This window comes from Stigmatopora argus, chromosome 10 (assembly GCF_051989625.1).
Source record: "Stigmatopora argus isolate UIUO_Sarg chromosome 10, RoL_Sarg_1.0, whole genome shotgun sequence".
Lineage (NCBI taxonomy): Eukaryota > Metazoa > Chordata > Actinopteri > Syngnathiformes > Syngnathidae > Stigmatopora > Stigmatopora argus.
The window spans coordinates 1,289,046-1,309,465 of NC_135396.1; the positions used below are offsets into that span (position 1 = coordinate 1,289,046).

At 35.3% G+C, this 20,420-nt stretch overlaps 1 protein-coding gene and 1 long non-coding RNA gene across 5 annotated transcripts in view; one reads left to right on the top strand and one right to left on the bottom strand.

The window, feature by feature from the left end:
• The window catches only part of LOC144083408 (uncharacterized), a 35,721-nt gene extending 16,597 nt beyond the window's left edge, over positions 1-19,124 (bottom strand). Inside the window, exons 1-4 of one of the 3 annotated variants that reach the window (XR_013303541.1) lie at positions 17,321-19,124; positions 15,413-17,215; positions 14,381-14,465; positions 12,642-12,772 (exon numbers count right to left, since the gene is read on the bottom strand). This is a non-coding gene — a long non-coding RNA (uncharacterized LOC144083408). Of the gene's footprint in view, positions 1-12,641; positions 12,773-14,380; positions 14,466-15,412 lie in introns of all 3 variants that reach the window. The other 2 variants (XR_013303542.1, XR_013303540.1) reach the window with 2 other exon arrangements.
• Positions 13,510-19,092, top strand: gpr184 (G protein-coupled receptor 184). 2 transcript variants are annotated; one of them, XM_077611235.1, is made up of 2 exons: positions 13,510-13,649; positions 16,977-19,092. In XM_077611235.1, exon 2 carries the CDS (start codon positions 16,985-16,987, stop codon positions 17,999-18,001), a length of 1,017 nt encoding a protein of 338 aa, XP_077467361.1. In that variant the 5' UTR covers positions 13,510-13,649; positions 16,977-16,984; the 3' UTR covers positions 18,002-19,092. The 2 variants fall into 2 exon arrangements, with proteins under 2 accessions (XP_077467361.1, XP_077467362.1); XM_077611236.1 differs by having other exon boundaries at positions 16,980-19,092.
• Positions 19,125-20,420: the final 1,296 nt, after the last annotated feature.

Sequence of the window (20,420 nt, forward strand, 5' to 3'; positions counted from 1 at the left end):
GAAAAAAGCCTTACTATACTATGTTATTTTTTTGCGAAAAAAGCCTTACTATACTATGTCGTTTTTTTGCGAAAAAAAGCCTTACTATACTATGTCGTTTTTTTGTGAAAAAAGCCTTACTATACTATGTCGTTTTTCGCGAAAAAAGCCTTACTATACTATGTCGTTTTTTACGAAAAAAAAGCCTTACTATACTATGTCGCTTTTTACGAAAAAAGCCTTACTATACTATGTCGTTTTTTGCGAAAAAAACGCCTTACTATACTATGTCGTTTTTTATGAAAAAAGCCTTACTATACTATGTCGTTTTTCGCGAAAAAAGCCTTACTATACTATGTCGTTTTTCGCGAAAAAAGCCTTACTATACTATGTCGTTTTTCTCGAAAAAAGCCTTACTATACTATGTCATTTTTTACGAAAAAAAAGCCTTACTATACTATGTCGTTTTTAACGAAAAAAGCCTTACTATACTATGTCGTTTTTAACGAAAAAAGCCTTACTATACTATGTCGTTTTTTTTGTGAAAAAAGCCTTACTATACTATGTAATTTTTCGCGAAAAATGCCTTACTATACTATGTCGTTTTTTTGCGAATAAAGCCTTACTATACTATGTCGTTTTTTGCGAAAAAAAGCCTTACTATACTATGTCGTTTTTTATGAAAAAAGCCTTACTACACTATGTCGTTTTTCGCGAAAAAAGCCTTACTATACTATGTCGTTTTTCGCGAAAAAAGCCTTACTATACTATGTCGTTTTTCGCGAAAAAAGCCTTACTATACTATGTCATTTTTTACGAAAAAAAGCCTTACTATACTACCGTAATTACTCGAATATAACGCGCACTCGAAAATAACACGCAGGTATAACTTTGGGCCAAAAAAATCTGGAAAAACGCAGTACTCGAATATAGTGCGCACCTAAAATTTCCCGCTGACGAAAATCAGAAATCTTACCTTTTTTTCTTCGTTTCACGATTGTTTTGTTCAAACAAATTTATTCATTAGAATCCTTCAAATGAAAAGTTCCTCTCTCTCTTTGTCTGTCCTCTCATACATCTCTTCGTTGAGAATCCTATCAACGTCCACGCTTCCTTCATCCACTTCCTCTTCCTCCCACAACACATCATCCAATTGGCTTTACGAGATGACGTAAAATCCGTGCGTCAAAGTGAGTTTGACAATGCTTTTTTCGATCGAAAATTTGTAATTTATTTTAGTTATTGATTATAACACTGAACTGAGAGAGGGTGAACTGAGACGGGTACGAGGCTAGAGGGGGGCAGTGGTGGTCTCGGCTTTACGAGATGACGTAAAATCCGTGCGTCGGCTCTACGAGATGACGTAAAATCCGTGCGTCAAAGTGAGTTTGACAATGCTTTTTTCGATCGAAAATTTGTAATTTATTTTATTCAATTCAATTTCAATTCAATTTATTTGGCAAGAAAAAGCACCAGGCTAAGGGCCATGTAACAAGACACAAAAAAAAAAAAAAAAAAAAAAATTATAAAAAAATTAGTTTTTGATTATAAAACGCACCCCCAACTATTGGAATTAATTATTTTGCAAAAACCTGCGTGTTATATTCGAGTAATTACGGTATGTCATTTTTAACGAAAAAAGCCTTACTATACTATGTCGTTTTTAACGAAAAAAGCCTTACTATACCATGTCGTTTTTTTGCGAAAAAAAGCCTTACTATACTATGTCGTTTTTTTGTGAAAAAAGCCTTACTATACTATGTCGTTTTTTTACGAAAAAAAAGCCTTACTATACTATGTCGTTTTTTACGAGAAAAAAAAAGCCTTACTATACTATGTCGTTTTTCACGAAAAAAGTCTTACTACACTATGTCGTTTTTCACGAAAAAAGCCTTACTATACTATGTCGTTTTTCACGAAAAAAGCCTTACTATACTATGTCGTTTTTTACGAAAAAAGCCTTACTATACTATGTCATTTTTTGCGAAAAAAGCCTTACTATACTATGTCGTTTTTTTGCGAAAAAAAGCCTTACTATACTATGTCGTTTTTCACGAAAAAAGCCTTACTATACTATGTCGTTTTTCACGAAAAAAGCCTTACTATACTATGTCGTTTTTAACAAAAAAAGCCTTACTATACTATGTCGTTTTTAACAAAAAAAGCCTTACTATACTATGTCGTTTTTTACGAAAAAAAAGCCTTACTATACTATGTCGTTTTTTGCGAAAAAAGCCTTACAATACTATGTCATTTTTTACGTAAAAAAAGCCTTACTTACTATGTCGTTTTTCACGAAAAAAGCCTTACTTTACTATGTCGTTTTTAACAAAAAAAGCCTTACTATACTATGTCGTTTTTTACGAAAAAAGCCTTACTATACTATGTCATTTTTTGCGAAAAAAGCCTTACTATACTATGTCGTTTTTTTGCGAAAAAAAGCCTTACTATACTATGTCATTTTTTTGTGAAAAAAGCCTTACTATACTATGTCGTTTTTCGCGAAAAAAGCCTGACTATACTATGTCGTTTTTTGCGAAAAAAAAGCCTTACTATACTATGTCGTTTTTTACGAAAAAAAGCCTTACTATACTATGTTGTTTTTTACGAAAAAAAAGCCTTACTATACTATGTCGTTTTTTACGAGAAAAAAAGCCTTACTATACTATGTCGTTTTTCACGAAAAAAGACTTACTATACTATGTCGTTTTTTTGCGAAAAAAAGCCTTACTATACTATGTCGTTTTTTTGTGAAAAAAGCCTTACTATACTATGTCGTTTTTTACGAGAAAAAAAAAGCCTTACTATACTATGTCGTTTTTCACGAAAAAAGCCTTACTATACTATGTCGTTTTTCACGAAAAAAGCCTTACTATACTATGTCGTTTTTCACGAAAAAAGCCTTACTATACTATGTCGTTTTTAACAAAAAAAGCCTTACTATACTATGTCGTTTTTTACGAAAAAAAGCCTTACTATACTATGTCATTTTTTTGTGAAAAAAGCCTTACTATACTATGTCGTTTTTCGCGAAAAAAGCCTTACTATACTATGTCGTTTTTCGCGAAAAAAAAGCCTTACTATACTATGTCGTTTTTTACGAAAAAAAGCCTTACTATACTATGTCGTTTTTTACGAAAAAAAAGCCTTACTATACTATGTCGTTTTTTACGAGAAAAAAAGCCTTACTATACTATGTCGTTTTTCACGAAAAAAGCCTTACTATACTATGTCGTTTTTTTGCGAAAAAAAGCCTAACTATACTATGTCGTTTTTTTTGTGAAAAAAGCCTTACTATACTATGTCGTTTTTTTACGAAAAAAAAGCCTTACTATACTATGTCGTTTTTTTGCGAAAAAAAGCCTTACTATACTATGTCGTTTTTTTGTGAAAAAAGCCTTACTATACTGTCGTTTTTTTACGAAAAAAAAGCCTTACTATACTATGTCGTTTTTTACGAGAAAAAAAAAGCCTTACTATACTATGTCGTTTTTCACGAAAAAAGTCTTACTACACTATGTCGTTTTTCACGAAAAAAGCCTTACTATACTATGTCGTTTTTCACAAAAAAAGCCTTACTATACTATGTCGTTTTTTACGAAAAAAGCCTTACTATACTATGTCATTTTTTGCGAAAAAAGCCTTACTATACTATGTCGTTTTTTTGCGAAAAAAGCCTTACTATACTATGTCATTTTTTTGTGAAAAAAGCCTTACTATACTTTGTCGTTTTTCGCGAAAAAAGCCTTACTATACTATGTCGTTTTTTGCGAAAAAAAAGCCTTACTATACTATGTCGTTTTTTACGAAAAAAAGCCTTACTATACTATGTCGTTTTTTACGAAAAAAAAGCCTTACTATACTATGTCGTTTTTTACGAGAAAAAAAGCCTTACTATACTATGTCGTTTTTCACGAAAAAAGCCTTACTATACTATGTCGTTTTTTTGCGAAAAAAAGCCTTACTATACTATGTCGTTTTTTTGTGAAAAAAGCCTTACTATACTATGTCGTTTTTTTACGAAAAAAAAGCCTTACTATACTATGTCGTTTTTTACGAGAAAAAAAAAGCCTTACTATACTATGTCGTTTTTCACGAAAAAAGTCTTACTACACTATGTCGTTTTTCACGAAAAAAGCCTTACTATACTATGTCGTTTTTCACGAAAAAAGCCTTACTATACTATGTCGTTTTTCACGAAAAAAGCCTTACTATACTATGTCGTTTTTCACGAAAAAAGCCTTACTATACTATGTCGTTTTTCACGAAAAAAGCCTTACTATACTATGTCGTTTTTAACAAAAAAAAGCCTTACTATACTATGTCGTTTTTAACAAAAAAAGCCTTACTATACTATGTCGTTTTTTACGAAAAAAGCCTTACTATACTATGTTATTTTTTTGCGAAAAAAGCCTTACTATACTATGTCGTTTTTTTGCGAAAAAAAGCCTTACTATACTATGTCGTTTTTTTGTGAAAAAAGCCTTACTATACTATGTCGTTTTTCGCGAAAAAAGCCTTACTATACTATGTCGTTTTTTACGAAAAAAAAAGTCTTACTATACTATGTCGCTTTTTACGAAAAAAGCCTTACTATACTATGTCGTTTTTTGCGAAAAAAAAGCCTTACTATACTATGTCGTTTTTTTATGAAAAAAGCCTTACTATACTATGTCGTTTTTCGCGAAAAAAGCCTTACTATACTATGTCGTTTTTCGCGAAAAAAAGCCTTACTATACTATGTCGTTTTTCGCGAAAAAAGCCTTACTATACTATGTCATTTTTTACGAAAAAAAGCCTTACTATACTATGTCGTTTTTAACGAAAAAAGCCTTACTATACTATGTCGTTTTTTTTGTGAAAAAAGCCTTACTATACTATGTCGTTTTTTTGTGAAAAAAGCCTTACTATACTATGTCGTTTTTTTGTGAAAAAAGCCTTACTATACTATGTCGTTTTTTTGCGAATAAAGCCTTACTATACTATGTCGTTTTTTGCGAAAAAAAGCCTTACTATACTGTCTTTTTTTACGAAAAAAGCCTTACTATACTATGTCGTTTTTCGCGAAAAAAAAGCCTTACTCTACTATGTCGTTTTTTACGAAAAAAAAGCCTTACTATACTATGTCGTTTTTTGCGAAAAAAGCCTTACAATACTATGTCATTTTTTACCTAAAAAAAGCCTTACTTACTATGTCGTTTTTCACGAAAAAAGCCTTACTATACTATGTCGTTTTTCACGAAAAAAGCCTTACTATACTATGTCGTTTTTAACAAAAAAAGCCTTACTATACTATGTCGTTTTTTTACGAAAAAAGCCTTACTATACTATGTCATTTTTTGCGAAAAAAGCCTTACTATACTATGTCGTTTTTTGCGAAAAAAAAGCCTTACTATACTATGTCGTTTTTTACGAAAAAAGCCTTACTATACTATGTCGTTTTTCGCGAAAAAAGCCTTACTATACTATGTCGTTTTTTACGAAAAAAAGCCTTACTAAACTATGTCGTTTTTTACGAAAAAAAAGCCTTACTATACTATGTCGTTTTTTACGAGAAAAAAAGCCTTACTATACTATGTCGTTTTTCACGAAAAAAGCCTTACTATACTATGTCGTTTTTTTGCGAAAAAAAGCCTTACTATACTATGTCGTTTTTTTTGTGAAAAAAGCCTTACTATACTATGTAATTTTTCGCGAAAAAAGCCTTACTATACTATGTCGTTTTTTTGCGAATAAAGCCTTACTATACTATGTCGTTTTTTACGAGAAAAAAAGCCTTACTATACTATGTCTTTTTTTACGAAAAAAGCCTTACTATACTATGTCGTTTTTTACGAAAAAAGCCTTACTATACTATGTTATTTTTTTGCGAAAAAAGCCTTACTATACTATGTCGTTTTTTGCGAAAAAAAGCTTTACTATACTATGTCGTTTTTTTTGTGAAAAAAGCCTTACTATACTATGTCGTTTTTCACGAAAAAAAAGCCTTACTATACTATGTCGTTTTTCACGAAAAAAGCCTTACTATTCTATGTCGTTTTTTACGAAAAAAGCCTTACTATACTATGTCATTTTTTTGCGAAAAAAGCCTTACTATACTATGTCGTTATTTGCGAAAAAAAGCCTTACTATACTATGTCGTTTTTTTGTGAAAAAAGCCTTACTATACTATGTCGTTTTTCACGAAAAAAGCCTTACTATACTATGTCGTTTTTAACAAAAAAAAGCCTTACTATACTATGTCGTTTTTAACAAAAAAAGCCTTACTATACTATGTCGTTTTTTGCGAAAAAAAGCCTTACTATACTATGTCGTTTTTTACGAAAAAAGCCTTACTATACTATGTCGTTTCTCGCGAAAAAAGCCTTACTATACTATGTCGTTTTTTACGAAAAAAAAGCCTTACTATACTATGTCGTTTTTTACGAGAGAAAAAAAGCCTTACTATACTATGTTGTTTTTCACGAAAAAAGCCTTACTATATTATGTCATTTTTAACAAAAAAAGCCTTAGTATACTATGTCGTTTTTTACGAAAAAAGCCTTACTATACTATGTTATTTTTTTGCGAAAAAAGCCTTACTATACTATGTCGTTTTTTTGCGAAAAAAAGCCTTACTATACTATGTCGTTTTTTTGTGAAAAAAGTCTTACTATACTATGTCGTTTTTCGCGAAAAAAGCCTTACTATACTATGTCGTTTTTTACGAAAAAAAAGCCTTACTATACTATGTCGTTTTTTACGAGAAAAAAAGCCTTACTATACTATGTCGTTTTTTACGAGAAAAAAAGCCTTACTATACTATGTTGTTTTTCACGAAAAAAGCCTTACTATACTATGTCGTTTTTTTGCGAAAAAAAGCCTTACTATACTATGTCGTTTTTTTTGTGAAAAAAGCCTTACTATACCAAGTCGTTTTTTACGAAAAAAGCCTTACTATACTATGTCATTTTTTGCGAAAAAAGCCTTACTATACTATGTCGTTTTTTTGCGAAAAAAAGCCTTACTATACTATGTCGTTTTTTTGTGAAAAAAGCCTTACTATACTATGTCGTTTTTTACGAAAAAAGCCTTACTATACTATGTCGTTTCTCGCGAAAAAAGCCTTACTATACTATGTCGTTTTTTACGAAAAAAAGCCTTACTATACTATGTCGTTTTTTACGAGAAAAAAAGCCTTACTATACTATGTCGTTTTTAACAAAAAAGCCTTACTATACTATGTCGTTTTTTACGAAAAAAGCCTTACTATACTATGTTATTTTTTTGCGAAAAAAGCCTTACTATACTATGTCGTTTTTTTGCGAAAAAAAGCCTTACTATACTATGTCGTTTTTTTGTGAAAAAAGCCTTACTATACTATGTCGTTTTTCACGAAAAAAAAAGCCTTACTATACTATGTCGTTTTTCACGAAAAAAGCCTTACTATACCATGTCGTTTTTCACGAAAAAAGCCTTACTATACTATGTCATTTTTAACAAAAAAAGCCTTACTATTCTATGTCGTTTTTTACGAAAAAAGCCTTACTTTACTATGTCATTTTTTTGCGAAAAAAGTCTTACTATACAATGTCGTTTTTTTGCGAAAAAAAGCCTTTCTATACTATGTCGTTTTTTTGTGAAAAAAAGCCTTACTATACTATGTCGTTTTTCGCGAAAAAAGCCTTACTATACTATGTCGTTTTTTTCGAAAAAAAAGCCTTACTATACTATGTCGTTTTTTACGAAAAAAGCCTTACTATACTATGTCGTTTTTCGCGAAAAAAGCCTTACTATACTATGTCGTTTTTTACGAAAAAAGCCTTACTATACTATGTCGTTTTTTACGAGAAAAAAAGCCTTACTATACTATGTCGTTTTTTACGAAAAAAAAGCCTTACTATACTATGTCGTTTTTTACCAGAAAAAAAGCCTTACTATACTATGTCGTTTTTCACGAAAAAAGCCTTACTATACTATGTCGTTTTTCGCGAAAAAAGCCTTACTATACTATGTCGTTTTTTACGAAAAAAAAGCCTTACTATACTATGTCGTTTTTTACGAGAAAAAAAGCCTTACTATACTATGTCGTTTTTCACGAAAAAAGCCTTACTATACTATGTCGTTTTTTTGCGAAAAAAAGCCTTACTATACTATGTCGTTTTTTTGTGAAAAAAGCCTTACTATACTATGTCGTTTTTTACAAGAAAAAAAAGCCTTACTATACTATGTCGTTTTTCACGAAAAAAGCCTTACTATACTATGTCGTTTTTCACGGAAAAAGCCTTACTATACTATGTCGTTTTTCACAAAAAAAGCCTTACTATACTATGTCGTTTTTAACAAAAAAGCCTTACTATACTATGTCGTTTTTTACGAAAAAAGCCTTACTATACTATGTTATTTTTTTGCGAAAAAAGCCTTACTATACTATGTCGTTTTTTTGCGAAAAAAAGCCTTACTATACTATGTCGTTTTTAACAAAAAAAGCCTTACTATTCTATGTCGTTTTTTACGAAAAAAGCCTTACTATACTGTTATTTTTTTGCGAAAAAAAGCCTTACTATACTATGTCGTTTTTTTGCGAAAAAAAGCCTTACTATACTATGTCGTTTTTTTGTGAAAAAAGCCTTACTATACTATGTCGTTTTTCGCGAAAAAAGCCTTACTATACTATGTCGTTTTTTACGAAAAAAAAAGCCTTACTATACTATGTCGTTTTTAACGAAAAAAAGCCTTACTATACTATGTCGTTTTTTACGAGAAAAAAAGCCTTACTATACTATGTCGTTTTTTACGAGAAAAAAGCCTTACTATACTATGTTGTTTTTCACGAAAAAAGCCTTACTATACCATGTCGTTTTTTTGCGAAAAAAAGCCTTACTATACTATGTCGTTTTTTTGCGGAAAAAAGCCTTACTATACTATGTCGTTTTTTACGAAAAAAGCCTTACTATACTATGTCATTTTTTGCGAAAAAAGCCTTACTATACTATGTCGTTTTTCGCGAAAAAAGCCTTACTATACTATGTCGTTTTTTGCGAAAAAAAAGCCTTACTATACTATGTCGTTTTTTACGAAAAAAGCCTTACTATACTATGTCGTTTCTCGCGAAAAAAGCCTTACTATACTATGTCGTTTTTCACGAAAAAAGCCTTACTATACTATGTCGTTTTTTGCGAAAAAAAAGCCTTACTATACTATGTCGTTTTTTACGAAAAAAGCCTTACTATACTATGTCGTTTTTCGCGAAAAAAGCCTTACTATACTATGTCGTTTTTTACGAAAAAAAAGCCTTACTATACTATGTCGTTTTTTACGAAAAAAAGCCTTACTATACTATGTCGTTTTTTACGAGAAAAAAAGCCTTACTATACTATGTCGTTTTTTACGAGAAAAAAAGCCTTACTATACTATGTTGTTTTTCACGAAAAAAGCCTTACTATTGTTGGAATAATCATTATTATAAATGTGTTTGCAATGCTTACTTAGGAATAGAAAGCCTTATTATAAACATGCTTACTATATTAATCAATATATTTACTTATTAGGAATAGTAATGCTCATCCTGAATGTGTAACAATATTAAACAATACATATATGTGTTGAACGCTGTGCTTTTATGTTAGAGTTATTGGCATTAATAAAAGTCATTTTAATGCATGCCTTGCTAAAGTATGGACTGGTTCACATCAAGAGGACAGGGCATGGAGAGGTCTCACAACAATTGCTCTTGGGAACTGCGAACTGTTTTCGGCTTCGGAGGACTCAGGACAGGTGCTCTTGGGAACTGAGGACTGTTTACGGCTTCGGGAGGAGGACTCACAACAAGCGCTCTTGGGAACCAAGGACTGTTTCGGGAAGATTCGACAGGACGTACAATTGTTTTGATAACTGTGCAAAATTGAGACTCTACGAATGTTTAGACTTCTGTGGGGCATGGCGTTAAAACCTTATGAATAAATTAGCGAAACGGACTTCGAGTTGTTAGAATGATCTTGGCCGGGGACGCGGATGGATGTATTCTCTCTTGCAAGAATTAAATGTAGATATGACTACAGATGCCTTTTTTATTGAAAGCTGAATACGGAAAAACCTAAGGATAAACCTACAATTGGATGAACCTAACAACTATACTATGTCGTTTTTTTGCGAAAAAAAGCCTTACTATACTATGTCGTTTTTTTGTGAAAAAAGCCTTACTATACTATGTCGTTTTTTACGAAAAAAGCCTTACTATACTATGTCATTTTTTGCGAAAAAAGCCTTACTATACTATGTCGTTTTTTTGCGAAAAAAAGCCTTACTATACTATGTCGTTTTTTTGTGAAAAAAGCCTTACTATACTATGTCGTTTTTCGCGAAAAAAGCCTTACTATACTATGTCGTTTTTTGCGAAAAAAAAGCCTTACTATACTATGTCGTTTTTTACGAAAAAAGCCTTACTATACTATGTCGTTTCTCGCGAAAAAAGCCTTACTATACTATGTCGTTTTTTACGAAAAAAAAGCCTTACTATACTGTCGTTTTTTACGAAAAAAAAGCCTTACTATACTATGTCGTTTTTTACGAAAAAAAAGCCTTACTATACTATGTCGTTTTTTACGAGAAAAAAAGCCTTACTATACTATGTCGTTTTTCACGAAAAAAGCCTTACTATACTATGTCGTTTTTTTGCGAAAAAAAGCCTTACTATACTATGTCGTTTTTTTGCGAAAAAAAGCCTTACTATACTATGTCGTTTTTTTGTGAAAAAAGCCTTACTATACTATGTCGTTTTTTACGAAAAAAAAGCCTTACTATACTATGTCGTTTTTTACGAGAGAAAAAAAGCCTTACTATACTATGTCGTTTTTCACGAAAAAAAGCCTTACTATACTTTGTCGTTTTTCACGAAAAAAGCCTTACTATACTATGTCATTTTTCACGAAAAAAGCCTTACTATACTATGTCGTTTTTAACAAAAAAAGCCTTACTATACTATGTCGTTTTTTACGAAAAAAGCCTTACTATACTGTTATTTTTTTGCGAAAAAAGCCTTACTATACTATGTCGTTTTTTTGCGAAAAAAAGCCTTACTATACTATGTCGTTTTTTTGTGAAAAAAGCCTTACTATACTATGTCGTTTTTCGCGAAAAAAGCCTTACTATACTATGTCGTTTTTTTGGCGAAAAAAAAAGCCTTACTATACTATGTTGTTTTTTACGAAAAAAAAGCCTTACTATACTATGTCGTTTTTCGCGAAAAAAGCCTTACTATACTATGTCGTTTTTTTGGCGAAAAAAAAAGCCTTACTATACTATGTTGTTTTTTACGAAAAAAAAGCCTTACTATACTATGTCGTTTTTTGCGAAAAAAGCCTTACTATACTATGTCGTTTTTGACGGAAAAAAAAGCCTTACTATACTATGTCGTTTTTTGCGAAAAAAGCCTTACTATACTATGTCGTTTTTTACGGAAAAAAAAGCCTTACTATACTATGTCATTTTTTACGAAAAAAGCCTTACTATACTATGTCATTTTTTTACGAAAAAAAGCCTTACTATACTATGTCGTTTTTGGTTTTTTTTAAAAGCCTTACTATACTATGTCGTTTTTTTTTTTTTTTAAAGCCTTACTATACTATGTTGTTTCTTAAGAAAAAAGCCTTACTATACTGTCATTTTTCCAAAAAAAAAGCCTTACTATACTATGTCGTTTTTTGTGTCTCTGGTCAAGAACTGGCCTTTGCGGCTGCCCTGGCCAACCCTGATTTTAACAAACCTTTCTATCTTGATGTGTCCAATTCGGCGACTACAGTAAATGCTGTTCTGTTTCAGAAGGTTTCAGCGACTAGACGGTTATTGATGTATTGTAGTGTAGCACTAGATAGTGTTGAACTCCGTCAACCAAATTGTACTCGTTATGCCGCAGGGCTCTACTATGTCGTTTTTTAAGGAATAAAAGCCTTATTATACTATGTACTTTTTTTTAAAAAAGCTTTACTATACTTAGTCTTTTTTTAAAGAAAAAAGCCTTACTATACATGGTCATTTTTTAAAGAAAAAAGCCTTACTATACATGTTTTTTTTTTTTTTTAAAGGCCTTACTAAACTATGTCGTTTTTTTTTTTTTTATCACCTTACCATCATGGTCTTTTTTTTAAAGAAAAAACTGCCTTACTATACATGGTCATCATTTCTTTTAAAAGCCCAACTTTACATTGTCATCTTTTAAACAAATAAAAACCTTACTATGCATGGTCTACTTTTTTTTGCATGAAAATCAACCCTACTAAACCTGATCTTTTAACACGAAAAAAAGCCCATTTTTAAATGTTCATTTTTTAAAAGAAATACATTTACATTTCCTTTTAAATAGTGTTCTAAAACTAAAGAGTTCTTGTTTACACGAACCATCTTGCGTTTTAAGTCTGCAGTTTATCTGCTAACGTGTTGAATAAACATTGACTACAGCTGCAAATTCATAGGAATGTCGACACCTGAATCAGGGATTTTGCTTTTAACTGCTCTTGCATTACTTTAAAATTCACACAAAAGGTAAAAAAAAAAATTATTTGCCTATATACTTCCACTTTTTTTTAACTAAACAGTTTTTCTGTACTATTTTTTTTAACTCCCATAACATAGTGTCTTTCTTATCCTCCCACAAACAACACAACAGAACAAAGTGAAAAATTCACCTCATATGGATTTGATGAGGATGATGATGATGATGATGATGACAAAGCGGTCGGCGGTGGGAGGGAAGGCGGAGTTTCCATCTTTTATAAATCAGACTGCTTGAACTTCACTTGAACTTTTGAAGTTCAGACTGAAACAAAAGATATCTGTCATAAAAACACCTGCTTACACTCATTTTCCACACCGCTTATCCTCACAACGTTCGCGGAGGGTGCTAGAGCCCATCCCAGCTAACTACGCTCACCATACTGGGAACATCCTACCAGCCCATCGCCTTACAATGCATGTTTTGGGGATTTGGGAGGAAACCAGACTACCCAGAAAAAAACCCACGCAAGCCCGGGGACAACATGCAAACTCCACACATGAAGGTCCGGATCCGGGATCGAACCCTTGACTCCTTCAGTGTTAAGCACTGGCGTCCGCAATGCAATCGTTGAAGTTCTCAAGGCCGTTAATTACTAAAGAAAATCTCGTTTGCTGCAGGTGCAAACGACTTTGTGGCTTTGGCGCGGGTAAATACACTGCAAAACCTTTTAAGAACCACATTGACGTTCATTTGAAACCACAAAAAAAGCCACGAAAGGGCGGATGTCAATTGTGGTGTCGTACTTATGAGAAGCCAGCTCATAATGGTAAACAAAAACGAAACGACACTGTCCTCTTCACAATGCAAGTTAAATATGGCTTACATCTGTTGCAGTCTGCTCCCCCACCCCAAGCCACTTCCCGCCCCCCTCGCCGCCTCCTTCAAAGTACTTTCCCCTCTGTGCACGGGTGATGTAAGCACCCACCCCCCCAGCACGTGGATCTTCCCCTATTTCAGTACCCCCGCCTCTACACACTCCTCTCTGACATTTGGAAGCATCTCAGCTTGGAGGTTCGAGACAAAAAGCTTGCCTTTATGATGACAAGGTGGAACCCGGACCACTTCTCGCACTCATCCTCACTTCCACAGGACGTTTCACGCTTCGGGATTTAAACACCGACAGGCAGAATTTTTGCGGGTGAGCTCTTTCCTACAAATGCTACACTTTTGTAAGCAAAATATAGGAAGTGAATATTGGAAATTTACGTCGATTTACGGAACTAGATTAATTTTACCGCCCAATTTTGCCCATTTTTCTGTTTCATTCGAATTATGGTATTGTAAACACGTGGCGTGGTGTTGACCTCCGATGACCTGACGTCGTCCACTCGTGTGGACATCACATTTTTGGTGGTCACATGACTACAATGTTAAATTTTGGACATCATTTTTCTCAGAAACTACATGTAAAAATATAATTCCTTGTTTTTACACTCACCAATTAGCCTAAATATAAAAAAGAATATTAAAAAAATATATTCCTTGCAAGAGTCTGACTCTTAGGAGGTTAAAGTGGTTAGCAAATCCGACTCGCAGTTTTCAGATCAAGGGTTCAATCCCCGTTGGCTTCCAAACTTCTTTTGTGGAGTTGGCATGTTCTCCCAGGGTCTTTATGGGTTTTCTGCGGGTGCTCTGGTTTCCCCGCCTGCATCCCAAAAACATGCATGCTAAGCTAAACGTTTGTTAAATATTGCCTTTTGAGTGATTAGTTATAATTTTTCTCCTTGTGGCCTGCAATTGGCTGGCCGGCGATTCAAGATGTCTCCCGCCTGCTGCCCGTAGTTGGCTGGGATAGGCTCCAGCACCCCCCTACAACCCTTGCGAGGATAAACAGCACGGAATATGAATGAATGGTAGTTATTTCCTTACCTTTTGCGGCCACCATATTTCTCTGTGTATATCTGACACAAACACACAGCAAATATCCATCTAGCATTTGTTGAATTGGGTTGACCTAAATGAGAAATAATAATTTATACTGTCAATTGCATTTCGGCAAAGTACAACCCGAATATAAACTGTCATGGTGGTGTTTTACTTAGAGCCTCACTTGTATAAAAACAACAAGGCAGTGTTTACAACATTAACAAAATAATAGCTGTTTCAAATTGACATAAAGTCCATTTGCAATATAGAATAGCTGGTAAAGACATTTTTTAAAAAAATGATCATGCACATACATGCAAAACACAATATAATGTGTAGAAAACTAAAACTACCTCAAGACAGAACAGTAAACGCACAACGCAAAATGTTCTCTACACAGAGATAGCAAAAAGGGAGGTGAAAAGGCCATTAAATCTTTTTAAAGATCATTTATCTGCAAAACTTTCCAGCTACTCATTTTCCACGAATAGCTTTGACACTCATGCGTGTCACGACTTTATACGTCACCATCCAGTTTTACTGAAGATGGGCCTGCACAAATGGCTTTTCTATTATTGGGTTTAGATTGAACAGATCATCTCTGTTATGGAACCTAATTGCATCATCTGTGAAAAAACTGGATAATATACAATATCATAATACCATCTGAGATATTTGCCCAAAGCAAAACAACCTATACAACAATAACAGAAGGGATAACAATAGCAAATAAGAAAGATAAAGCTAGAACTAAATGCTGCATTGGGCCTGATTCTTTATCATAGCAGTTAAATATGTCTAAAAGTGCATAAATTAGGATGGAAGAATTAAAAAAATGTCAGTAGGTGATCAACTACAGTTCAAATAAAAGGGCGTAGCCTTTCTTTTCATTGGAATGGCCCATGAGTCATAATATAAGGTTTATAAGGTCACGAGACAGACGAGGCCAGGTGGAACATTTTTAGTTTGACAAAAAACACCTTCGGAATGATAAAAGTAAAAACCGGAAAACAAAATAATGTAGATAAAACTCACATAACCACATCCGGCAAGCAGGAAGTGCACAAGTCATCTTCAGCTTGAACTGAGGTTGATGACACAATGAGGAACAGGTGGTGTGTAAGTGAGTGTGTGCAAATGTGTATGTGTGTGTGTGGGACAATGTCATGTGACCTGAAGCAGAAATCACACACTAGGCACAAACCAAAAGACAATAAATCAATATAAACTGTGACAGAAATGTGAATGAAAATTAACTTTTTTTTTGCCTTGAGTATAGTGTTTTATTATGTGCAGACAGTGTTTGCACAAAAACAGGTATTGGGAGAGTAGTAGAAGCTGCAAAGTTGGAAAAATGACAATTAGGAGAGTTTGTAAGTCCAAAAATTGGACATTTGTTAATGCAAGGTGCTAGGGGTCTCCAACCCGCTGGTTGGGGGCCAGCGGGGGTCCGTGGAAATATGGTTCAAAATGGTCAAGGCGGGGTTAACGTGGTAACATACAGTTAGTACTTATTTAGTGCTTATTGGTTTATTGATTATTTAATTGTCTGTTTGTTTGTTGTTATTTTCTGCACTTTGTGGTGAAGCTTTAAATGTCATTATACTTGCATAATGACAATGAAAGCATTCAATGTACAAAATTCACGGCGCTATGATTCTAGCCAAACATTTCCCATAATACCATAGTGCACCCGTGTCAAAGTGGCGGCCCGGGGGCCAAATCTGGCCCGCTGCATCATTTTGTGTGGCCCGAGAAGTAAATCATGAGTGCCGACTTTCTGTTTTAGGATCAAATTCAAATGAAGAGTATAGATGTATATTAAATTTCCTGATTTTTCCCCTTTTAAATTAATAATTGTAATTTTTTAATCCATTTTTTCTGTTTTTAGTTCAAAAATCATTTTGTAAAATCTAAGCACCATGTTTGGGTTATTGTTAAATCTATGAGATTTTTTATTTTAGTCTTTGCGTCATCCAAGCGATAGCGTGTTTGTTTGTATCCTTAATCCACATGTGTCAAAGTGGCGGCCCGGGGGCCAAATCTGGGCCGCCGCATCATTTTGTGTGGCCCGGGAAAGTCAATCATGAGTGCCGACTTTCTGTTCTAGGATCAAATTAAAATGAAGAGTATAGATGTGTATTACATTTCCTGATTTCCCCCTTTTAAATGAATAATTGTCATTTTTTAATCCTTTTTTTCTGTGTTTTTAGTTCAAAAATCATTTTGTAAAATCTAAAAATATATTAAAAAAATCTAAAATAAACATTGTTTTAGACCTATAAAAAAACGGAATATTCAGGGCTTTTAATCCAGTTCTTTTAATCCATTTATAGAATAAAAAAATCTAAATGGTCCAGCCCACAAGAAATCGAGTTGACGTTAACGCGGCCCACGAACCAACCCGAGTCTGACACCCCTGCCGTAGTGCATCAGTTGCGAAAAACCACGTACGTGAACCCAGACCACCCCACGGGTGAGTTTTCTGGTTTGGATTCACTCAAACCAGCCCAAAACTTGCACGCCGCAAACTAATTTAGTTCGTTGCGAAGACGCCATTCCGATGTGCCCGTGTGATTTACCTTCTTCCTCTCCCTAGCAGACACCATGAACGCGACGACAGACACCGTGAACTCGACGTCCGTGTGCGTGAAGATCGGCGACAGCGCCATCAGCGACCTCCTGATGAGCGTCTACATCGTAGCCTTCATTTTCGGCCTGGTCTTCAACGTCCTGACCCTTGGCCCCATCCTGCAACAAGTCCGCCGCCAGAACGTGCTGGGCATCTTCCTGCTCAGCCTGTCCTTCTCCGACATCCTCTTCATCTTCACCATGCCCCTGTGGATCAACTACTACCATCAGAACCACCACTGGCAGCTGAGCGTGGCCTCGTGCAGCGTGGCCGGCTTCTTCTACTACTCCAACATGTACATCAGCATCTACCTTCTCTGCTGCATCTCGGTGGACCGCTGCCTGGCCGTCACCTACCCGCTCCGCGCCAAGACCCAGCGGACGTCTCGCTGCGCCTGGGTGCAGTGCCTGTGCGTCTACGCGGGTGTGGCCACGTTACACGTCACCGTCCTGTTCAACGACAACCTGGCCGACGCCCACGACGGCCGGGACGACCGTTGTTACGAGACCTACCCAATGGAACGCCCGGTGGCCCTGTTCAACCTTCTCCGGGTGGCCGTGGGTTTCTTGCTCCCCCTGCTGGTGCTGGTCCTCAGCTACGGCAGGGTGCTGAGCACGGTGGGGCGCAGCCCGGGTTTGAGCGCCCAAGCCAAGACCAAGGTCCGCGCCCTGTCTTTCGGGGTGATCGGGATCTTCTCGGTTTGCTTCGCGCCGTACCACGTGCTGTTGCTGGCGCGTTCGTTGGTCTTCTACCGCAGCGACGGCACGCGGCCTGACGGCGGCTACTGCCAGTTCGAGCAGAAGACGCACTTTGCCTTCTCCTGCGCGCTCGCCCTGTCCAGCCTTAACTGCGTGGTGGACCCCGTGCTCTACGTGCTGGTCAGCAACGGCGTGCGAGAGGACGTCAAAGCTTGCTGCCAAAGCAGGGAAAGGGAAGGCGTGGACGAGGAAGCGGCTTCCAGACGACAAAAGTCGAATCGTCACTTGATATGAACGGGGTCGTCGGCGTTCTTGGCGAGTTTCGGACCGTTGTGGATTGGCGCGTGGCCGGATTGGTCGCCGGCTTCCTCAAATCCAGCTGGGGTGGGTTTCAAGGAGAACTTCTTGACCTTTTTGGTTGCACAGGACACTTTGGGAGTGATTATTATTATTTTTTAAATTTTTTTTCCCACAACCAAAGTCTCCAAATGTACTATGGCTCCTACTATTCGCTCCCTGGCTACTGTTGACGTACCCTCGAAGAAGCCAGAATCCAAGATCCCCAGCTAGGACGTCTCACAACGATCTGCATGTGTGTATAAAAGGAGGTTCTTCCTCTCAAATGTATAATATTTAAAATAATTGTAAAATACCATTACGCTTAGCACACCGCGTGTATCAAATTCCAAACCCTTCCGTTTTAAAGAGTGGCAAATGCCTTCCAAACAGCATGATATCATATTTTGGAGAAAAAAAAAACGCTTTTAATCACAATAAACCTGCTTTTCCCCCCCTTAAATACAAATTTCTCTTCAATCTGCATGCGCATCATTTAAAAAAACAACAACATACGGTAATAGCATTACCTAATCAGCAAGATAACATTTAGAGCAAAACATTTTAAATTCTTAATATGCATGCCGAACAAGGTAAAACACACAAGATATTCCATTAGCAATTAATATGTACTCCTGAATGTAGCAGAAAATTATCTCAATTATGCATAAGAAATCAAGAAATAGCAGCCTATAGACTCGACCCATTAGGAGATGAAAACATCATTTGCACGTAACGGCTGCTCACATCACACACTCGCATTCCATCCTAAAAAACAATACTGACATGAAAAAGGACCGTTTTCAGAGTAGACTAAACTATGGAAATTTGATTCCACCAATTAGAGCTTCTGAGCCATTATACAGAGTGGAGCTGAGAGCAAGCCATCAACAAACGACCCAGAGAAAAAAAAAACATAAAAACGCTCAAATGACTCGATCGATAACGGACGATTTATATGGTCCTCAAAGCCAAGACAAAATTGTCCATAAATGCAATTTGGATGCAGCCGATACATACGGAAAGATCAATGTCATTACTACCACCACTAAAATATGTTACACAGTTAGTTTTCTAGGTAAACTGTGAATAACTGTATGTTGTAAATTTGTTGCTTACTGTTTTTTATTGAGGTGAACAATTTGCTAGTTTCCAACATTAAAAAAAAGATTACAATACCAAATAGCAATGAACTCATTGTCTGCCATTGATTGTAACATCACTTTTGGAGTTTCTATTTCTATTTCCGAACACCAAATGACTCCTCAAGAATCCACGGATGCCATTTTCTACATCAGCTCAGCTTTCATCTCAAGAGAAACAAGTGACCACCCACTTTGGAAATGATTAATAAGCCTACACGAGATGAGAAACAACCACAGATATCAATTTATGTTCTGCTAGTCTAAAAGTGCAAATGCATATACAACAATATTACAACATTTGGACAAATGATTTGGTCCAAAAACAATATACAGCACAAAATGTGATCATTTACATGATTAATATACAGTATAGTTTCAATTTTACATGTTGTTTTTACATGTTTACATGTTGCTGCCTCACAGTTCAGGATTCAAATCTAATTTTTTTGCATGTTTTTTGTATGCTTTGTTTGGTTACTTTAGCTTTTTCTACTGTTTTCCTTTTCAAATGCATTTTTGAACAAGAATGCAAAAAAAATGGGTGTCTGCATGGACCTTTTCGGAAGAAAACCTTGAATAAAGCACACTTATGTCATTTCTAGGACTATTTGAGTATCACGCAGAGTCGACCTGAAAGAACACGACGTGGAAATCTAATTTGAGGAGCGTTAAGGCTGCCCTCAGGGTTCAATTGTCGAGCTGCCAGGCAACGGGGCAGCTAAGTGGGTGGTTAGCCAGGTGATGCTCATTTCCATGCAGGGGGTCGTGTTTGTGGATTGTAAACAAACGCTAGAAAAAGTCGGCACGCTCAAAGACGATCCCAAAAATTGAGATCACTATGTATATTTTTCTGTGCGGGTTTCAGCTTCGTATTTATCGTTGCATTTTGACAAGACGACCAGGATTATAGACTATATTATAGATTATAGTCCTTTTCAGGACACCCAAACCTGATTGAAATTCAAGTCACGCTTGTAATGAAGTCTTATTGTGCTAACCGGTGTGCGGTAAACAAACTAATTATGTTACCAATGTACTAATTATGTTAGGCGCGATAACTGAATCCATCATCACTTGTTTGGCCGTTTTTTGATAGAAATAATTGACACTATTACAAATTGATGGCTACACATTGAAATGGAGAGTGCTTAAGTTTTGTGGGTGATTTGTGTGGACTATATTCTCACCCATGACTCGTTTTTGTAATATATTGTCAATTGAATATATTATAT

Bases quoted from the DNA above. Each gene is read 5' to 3' on its own strand.
- gpr184 (XM_077611235.1), top strand. From the start codon at position 16,985: ATGAACGCGACGACAGACACCGTGAACTCGACGTCCGTGTGCGTGAAG.